Source organism: Quercus suber, unplaced genomic scaffold, assembly GCF_002906115.3.
Source record: "Quercus suber isolate HL8 unplaced genomic scaffold, Cork oak 2.0 scaffold_306, whole genome shotgun sequence".
Classification (NCBI taxonomy): domain Eukaryota; kingdom Viridiplantae; phylum Streptophyta; class Magnoliopsida; order Fagales; family Fagaceae; genus Quercus; species Quercus suber.
Window position 1 is genome coordinate 652,051 of NW_027069762.1, and position 8,170 is coordinate 660,220.

The 8,170-nt window shown below is 37.7% G+C and overlaps 1 protein-coding gene across 1 annotated transcript; it reads left to right on the forward strand.

Annotated features, from left to right (window-relative positions):
• Positions 1-4,856: 4,856 nt before the first annotated feature.
• LOC112038189 (putative disease resistance protein RGA4) lies at positions 4,857-5,963 on the forward strand. The gene has a single exon (XM_024070996.1). It carries the CDS (start codon positions 4,857-4,859, stop codon positions 5,961-5,963), a length of 1,107 nt encoding a protein of 368 aa, XP_023926764.1.
• The last annotated feature ends 2,207 nt before the right edge of the window (positions 5,964-8,170 follow it).

Below are 8,170 nucleotides of genomic sequence, written 5' to 3' on the forward strand. Positions count from 1 at the left end.
GTATAATGTGCTGCACATTACACTACTTTAATTATTGTGCTACACATGGAATGTGTAATGTGCACAACGGGTTAAACAATATAACAAATTAAAGTAGTATAATTAATGACAAACAAATTAAAGCAATATAGTTTATTGTTACGCTAAACAATAATAATTAAAGCTGTATAATTAAATTAACCAATACATTATTGTAGGGTCACGATTTGTAGCCCAAACCCAAAAGATATGGGATGTGAGCCCAATGTGCCCAATACAATAAATTTGTAGAAAGTGAGTGAAAGAGCTGGATTATTTGCGAATTGGACAACAGCTAGTAAGGATTTAAAGATGAACAAACACGAAAACACACTTAAAACTCGATGAAATTAGTGTCCAAGGAGATGAATTATGAATTAAAACAATGTTCCTGAAAGCTAATACAGTCCTTAGTGCTATAATAATTCTTTTTCTATCCCTCTTCCCTCTTTTTCCTCCCTTCATTATGGAAGGTCTTTTTCATTATATAGTTCCTTCCAGGCCATCTTCATCGTACACTTGTTTATCATCTAAGCCTTCACTTGAGTACACGTCCCATCAAACATCTTCTTTAGCTCTCTGTGAATGGTGGTAGCTAAGATTGCACTGTTCAAGAGTCTTCTCCACATAAATGCGTTCAGAAAAGTTGCTGCAGTGCATTTAATGCGATGGTAGTAGCTTTTCTTTTAGATATTTCTATGTTCTTATCATCTTTGTACATTCTTGAGATTCATCCTGATCATTGTTAGAACTCCTCGGAAGGTCACCTAAATTACCCAAATGTGTGCCTGATCGATATTCATCGTGTCCGAGAAGGAGCTACTCCTCGGACTATATGCCTTCATTCTTTTCTTCCGTGATTCTCAACTTTGGAATCTTTTCTAATCATTTGCTTTTTCTCGGACATATACCCGTCCTCAAATAGGACCCAAGGCCCAATATACAAATTTGGGCTCTCATCCTCACAATTATAAAAGACAAATTAATTAAATTATGTTAGGCTAAATAACAATTAATAATTTTATAATAAATGAAACAATAATATAAAGTACAATCGGGTCCACAGGGTTTTCTTTCTTTTGGTGCTAAAGGCCTTGACAGTCAACACTTGTGTCTGACACTCTTGTTGTTTTCTTCATGCATATGAGAATAGTATCGGTAACATTCCAAGAGAATTCATTAAGGAAGACTAGTATCGGTAACTTTTTTGATAATCATTGGTATCGGTAACTTTCTTCCCCCATATATATTCGGTCCTCTTCGGCTCCTTCTTCACAGCAACATTACCCTCTAGCTTTCTTCTCGCTCTTTTAGCCTTCTTTTTTACACTCTCTAGCATATTGAAGCACTTCAAGCTCTCACTCTTTAGCTTCCATCTCACTCTTTTAGCCTAGCTTTCACTCAATAGAAAGTTTTTCTTTCACTCTAGTACTGAACCACTTGAAGCGCACCCTCTCTTGCTTCCCTCTCGCTCTTTAAGTCTTCCTTTCTCTAGCATACTGAAGCACTTCAAGCTCACTCTCTAGCTCTCCTCTCGTTCTTCTTGTTGGGTGCACTGCACCATGAGTCCAGCCCACATGTTTTTTCAAGAGCTCATTTAATGAGCATGTCACTCTTGTCTTCCATGACTTGTGAGAAGTCTAACTTCTCTTACACGCTGAAGAAAAAAGAAAAGAAAGATGCCAAGGTCATTCGGCCTAAAGAGCTGAAGAAAGAAATTTGGTTGAAGTAAAGTCAAAGTAAGTGGCTTGCATTTATTGTGATTTGATGAGAAGAGTGTGAAAGGAAGAAAAGAAGAAAAGGTGAAAGAAATAAAAGGGAAAGGCCATTCGGCCATTTGGGGCAGCGAGGAGAAGTGAAGTCCCTGAGAAACTGAGGACTAAGAGCAGTCTTGAAGAACTACGTGAGTGAGTGAGTAAGCAAAAGAGAAGAGAGAAATAGAGAGAGTAAGAGAAAACTGTGAGAGATACACAGTGAGTGAAAAGAAAAAGAGAGTTTTTTTTTTACTCAAGTTGTATATCTAAGTGTTGTTAATTTTAGAGCTTGTCCCGTGGTTTTTCCCTTCAAGATACATATATAGTGAGAAAGAGAACAGTGAGTGAAAAGAAAAAGAGAGTTTTTTCTTTACTCAAGTTGTATCTCTAAGTATTGTAATCTCTATTTAATATGGTGAAATTATTCGGAATTTGTCCCATGATTTTTCCCTTCAAGGAGAAAGGGTTTCCACGTAAATCTTTATGTTATTGTATGGTTGTTCTATCGCTGTGCTTGCTGAAATTTATTCACAGTTATATAGAATTTTTTTCCAACAAGTGGTATCAGAGCGTAAGTTCGATTGGGAGTAATTGCCGGAGAAGAAGCAAAGACGTCAGGAATCGAGAAGTTTGACTGCACAGACTTTGGCTATTGGAGGATGCAGATCGAAGATTATCTGTATGGGAATAAATTACATCTTCCTCTTTTGGGAAGGAAACCAAATAATATGGAAGAAGAAGAATGGAGTCTTCTTGATAGACAGGTGCTAGGAGTTATACGATTAACTCTGACAAGATCAGTTGCACACAACGTTATGAAGGAAAAAACCACAGTGGATTTGATGAAGGCTTTGTCTAGTATGTATGAAAAGCCTTCGGCAAACAATAAGGTGCATCTGATGAAGAAGTTGTTCAATTTGAAGATGGTGGAAGGTACTCCTGTGGCTCAGCATCTGAATGAGTTCAACACCATCACAAATCAGTTGTCTTCTATGGAGATTGATTTTGATGATGAGATCCGTGCATTAATTGTTTTGGCTTCTTTGCCAAACAGTTGGGAGGCCATGAGAATGGCAGTAAGCAATTCTGCAGGAAAAAGCAAACTCAAATATGATGATATCCGAGATTTGATTCTAAGTGAGGAGGTTCGCAAAAGAGATGCTGGTATAAACAATGCACAAGATCAAGCTCTTGTTATGGAGAATAGGGGCAGAAATAGAAGTAGAGGGCTTGATGATCGAGCCAAATTCAATGACAGGTCACAGTCAAAAGGTAGATCTCAGTTTAAAGAGATGAGAGAATGTTTCCATTGTGGAAAAAAAGGTCACATAAAAAGAAACTGCTGGCATTGGACTAAAGAACAAACTGAAGAGAAAGATTAAAAGAATGATAATGAGAAGAATACTGCAGTAGTTGTGTTTCATGAGGATGTTTTGATGCTCTCTCTTGAAGAGCAAAAATGTAAGCATGTTGCTAAGAATGATGTTGAGTGGGTTGTTGATTCAGCATCTTCCCATCATGTGATTCCCACAAAAGGGTTGTTCACCACATACAAAGCAGGCGACTTTGGTGTTGTGAAGATAGGTAACTCCAGTTACTCAAAAATTGTGGGAATTGGTAATGTGTGCATCAAGACCAATGTTGGTTGCACGTTGATATTGAAGGATGTAAGGCATGTTCCAGATTTAAGGATGAATGTGTTGTCTACTTTGGCTTTGGATCAAGCGAGTTATAGTAACCATCTTGGCAATGGAAGATGGAAACTTTGTAAAGGATTATTAGTTATTGCTGAAGGGAGTGCTTGTTGTGGCATGTATAGAACTCATGTAAGGGCTTGTAAGAAAAAGTCCAATGCAGTCAAAGTTTTTGAGAAAACTCCATAGTTGAGAGTTGATAGTAATGGTGTTGCAACCAAGAGAGTAAAATTCTCTCTACCTGAAAGTGATTTAAATGAGAAAGTGATATTTGATGAAAAATATCATAATGCTAAGAAGAATGATGAAGTGAAAGATTGTGAAGGTCTTGAGAAGGGGGAGCAATATCCTCCACTAGAGATTGTTGAATCTCTTGAAATGAGGTGTACTAAAGAACATCAAGCAGTTAGCTTCGAGAATATTTGTGCTTCTGATGAGGGGGAGCCAAGAAATTGGATTAAGGATATCCAAGGTGAAGTAAATTATTTGAGAATGAAAGGTATTAATTTTGATGAAATTTTCTCAATATTAATGAAGATAATAAAAAAGGTTGAGCTTGGTGCTGGCTTGACCGGGATAAATTCTAATTGAAGAATTGAGTTGAATCTCCCCCGTAAGTGGGCTGGAAGGGGAGATAGTTGGGTGCAATGCACCATGAGTCCAGCCCACATGTTTTTTCAAGAGCTCATTTAATGAGCATGTCACTCTTGTCTTCCATGACTTGTGAGAAGTCTAACTTCTCTTACACGCTGAAGAAAAAAGAAAAGAAAGATGCCAAGGCCATTCGGCCTAAGGAGCTGAAGAAAGAAATTTTGTTGAAGTAAAGTCAAATTAAGTGGCTTGCATTTATTGTGATTTGATGAGAAGAGTCTGAAAGGAAGAAAAGAAGAAAATGTGAAAGAAATAAAAGGAAAAGGCCATTCGGCCATTTGGGGCAGAGAGGAGAAGTGAAGTCCCAGAGAAACTGAGGACTAAGAGCAGTCTTAAAGAACTGCGTGAGTGAGTGAGCAAGCAAAAGAGAAGAGGAAAATAGAGAGAGTAAGAGAAAACTGTGAGAGATACACAGTGAGTGAAAAAAAAAAAAGAGTTTTTTCTTTACTCAAGTTGTATCTCTAAGTGTTATAATCTCTATTTAATATAGTAAAATTATTCGAATTTTGTCCCATGATTTTTTCCTTTAAGGAGAAAGAGTTTCCATGTAAATTTTTGTATTATTGTGTGGTTATTCTTTCGCTATGCTTGCTGAAATTTATTCACAGTTATATAAAATTTTTCCAAACACTTCTAGCCTTCCTTCCACTCTCTAGCACTGAAGTACTTGAAGCCCACCCTCTTCAGGCTCTAGCTTCCCTCTCGCTCTTTTAGTCTTCCTTTCTCTCACGACGAACAAATGGCTGAAGCAATCCTCTGCGGAGTTGCACAGACCATAATTGAAAATTTGGGATCTGCGGCTTTTGAAAAGTTTAGACCACTGTGGAATATTACGGATGACCTTGAAAGCATCAAGAACACGGTGTCCAGAATACAAGCTGTCCTTCTGGATGCATTGGAGCAACAGAACCGCATTCATCAAGCCTGTGACTGGCTCGAAAAGCTCAAGGACACTTTTTATGATGCAGATGACTTGTTGGGTGAGTATAAGTTCCACATTGAATTAGCTTTGCAGCAAGAAGAGATGATTGGGAACAGTGCAGGAAAGGTACGCAGTTTCTTTAGAAGTATCCCACTTGCTTTTAGAAATCATAGGATGAGTCTTAGAATAATCGAATTGAGGCAGAAACTAATTGCAATGGCCGAAGATAGGAATAACTTTCACTTTAATGAAGGCTATGTAAAGCCTCAAGTGAGTCTATATAGGGAGACTTTCCCATGTTTACCTAATAAAGAAGTTATTGGAAGAGATGATAAAAATGCCATCATAAAACTTTTATTGGAGCCTAATAATGAAGTTTCAGTCGTTGCTATTGTGGGAATTGGGGGTTTAGGCAAAACCACACTTGCTCAATATATATACAATGATGAGAATGTCAATACACATTTTGAGCTAAAAATATGGGTGTGTGTCACAAATGTATTCGAGGTGAAAGCAATTGCTAAAAAGGTAATAAATGGTATTGATAAAGATAATGGCAAGGAACCAATGCGAAAGAAATGTCGTGAGATTAATTCTGAAGTCCTCGTGGTTCAAGTCCACAACATGGATCCATTCAAGGAACTAATTAAAAAAATTAATCAAAAGAAATATTTACTTGGGTTGGATGATCTGTGGAATGAAGATTGTAAAAGTTGGAATGACCTTAAAAGCCTTTTAATATGTGGTGGAAGGGGAAGTAAGATCGTAATAACTACATGTGCCAAATTGGTTGCGGTGATTACACTTCCTGTTTCAACATATACCCTTGATGGTCTTTCTAAAGTAGGAATGGCAACGGGTCAGGTTCGGGCCGGGATTTTTGATACCCAGACCCAACCCGCAGGTCTTCCTCTGTTACTTTGACCCGGCCGGTTTAATAAACGGGTCTTTTTTTTAGTCCCAAACCTAGCCTGTCGGGTCTCCGCGGGCCCCGTCCAGTCTAGTCACTTCTGGGCCTAATCCGTGGCCCAATCCAACCCAATCTTATTAAAAAAAAATAATAAATAAATAAATAAAAACCCAAACATAGAAGCAAACACAAACAATCAACATTGTTATCAATCTTTCTTAGACAGAAAATAAATAAACACAAAAAATAGAAGAAAAAAAATTCCATTTATCATTTATGTCTTTGATTTTCATTTCATCACCAAAAGCAAAGTAACCCAAAGCTCCAAATCCACCGTACAATAGAGAAATGAAAATCATACACTACCCGAAAACTTTCCTAAACTTGTCTTTGTCTTTTGCCTTTGACTCCAACGGCAAAACCATTCCAACCCCTTCAAATGCGTACACAGCCACACCCACGCCATAAAGAAAAAAGACAAAGGGAATTCAACCCCAACTGAAAAGGGAAACAAGCCCAAAGAAACAAACTTTTCGGTGACAGCTTGCTTTTACTACAGCTGTGTACCATCTCCGTGCTCCTCCACAAGGGTGAGGGTGGGTTAGTGAGTGAATGAGAGTGAGGGTGAGGATGAGATGTAAGTGTCTAAGTGAGAGTAAGATTCAGTGAGGGCCGGATGAGATGCAAGTGAGAGTGAGATAAGGTGAGGTGAGATGAGGCTAGCGATTGAGTTGAGAGAAAAATGAGAGAAATGAGTTTTAGGTTAGGGTTGTGATATATATATATATATATAGGTAGGTTTTTTTGTAATTTTATATTTATGCTAACTGGGTCGAGTCGGGTCGAGTTCAGGTTTGGGCCAAGTTTTTACCAAAACCCGGACCCGACCTAAACCTGCTTCGGGTTTTTTAAAAAAAAAAACCCAAACCCGACCCTATTCTTTATCGGGCCGGGTACCTGCGGGTCGGGCATAAATTGTCATCCCTATTCTAAGGACCACTCTTGGTCTTTATTTGAGAAAATAGCATTTAAAAACAGGAAAGAGACCAACAACACTAAATTAGGAGAAATTGGAAGGGAGATTGTAGGCAAATGTCAAGGAGTACCTCTTGCCATAGAGTCCATTGGAAATGCATTATACTTGGAGAAAAAAGAGGGGTGGTTAAAGATCAAGGATAAAGTACAAGAAAATGTAATTGAACAAGGGGGTGGTAATACACTTTCAATTCTAAGGTTGAGTTATGATCATCTTCCGCCACATATAAAAGGTTGTTTTTCCTATTGTTCTTTGTTTCCTAAAGCTTACAATATTGATAAGATGACACTAATTCAACTATGGATGGCACATGAGTTAATCCAATTGTCAAATAATATACAATTAGAAGATATGTTGCAGATGAGTGCATCAACTATCTACTTTGCAGGTCCTTTCTTTATGAAGCAAGCAAAAATTTTTATGGACTATACAAGATGCATGATTTATATCATGATCTTGCACTATCAATTGCAGGGCCAAACTTTAGATTTGACTATTTGGGTGGAAAAACTCGTCATGTATCATTCTCTAGTGTCTCATCTTTTACTAAAACTTTAAGTTTGGTTAAAGAAAGCTACAAGGTACGTACAATTCTTTTCACACATGGCGGGTCATTTGGTACAATGGATGAGTCAACATTGAGTATACTGATTGAGAGTTTCCCAAGGTTGCGTGCATTGGATATACATAAATTGAATATTAAAGTAATGCCAAATTCCGTAGGAAAGTTAATACATTGTTGAATTTGCAAACACTAAAACTTCAGGAATGTGGGAATCTTGAACAATTGCCTAGGGACATCACAAAATTGGTTAGCCTCAGGCACCTTGATAATAGGGGTTGTTATAAGTTGAGACTGCCTCAAGGATTACGGAAAATGACTAGTCTTCAGTCATTACCATTATTCATTGTGGGGAATAATGGTGGACTAGGCGAATTATATGGGCTAAACAACCTTAGAGGAACACTAAGGATAAAAATTTTAGTACAATTGGAAGATGTTAACTCACAATCCAAAGCCGAAAATTTAAGGGAAAAGCAACATCTTAAGAAACTAAATTTAGCATGGGCTCATCAGGAAGGACATGATGAGATGTTGTTAGATTGCCTCCAACCACATCCAAATCTCAAAATTTTGAAAGTGTGGGGATACACTGGTGTGGCATTTTCAAGTTGGCTTTCTTC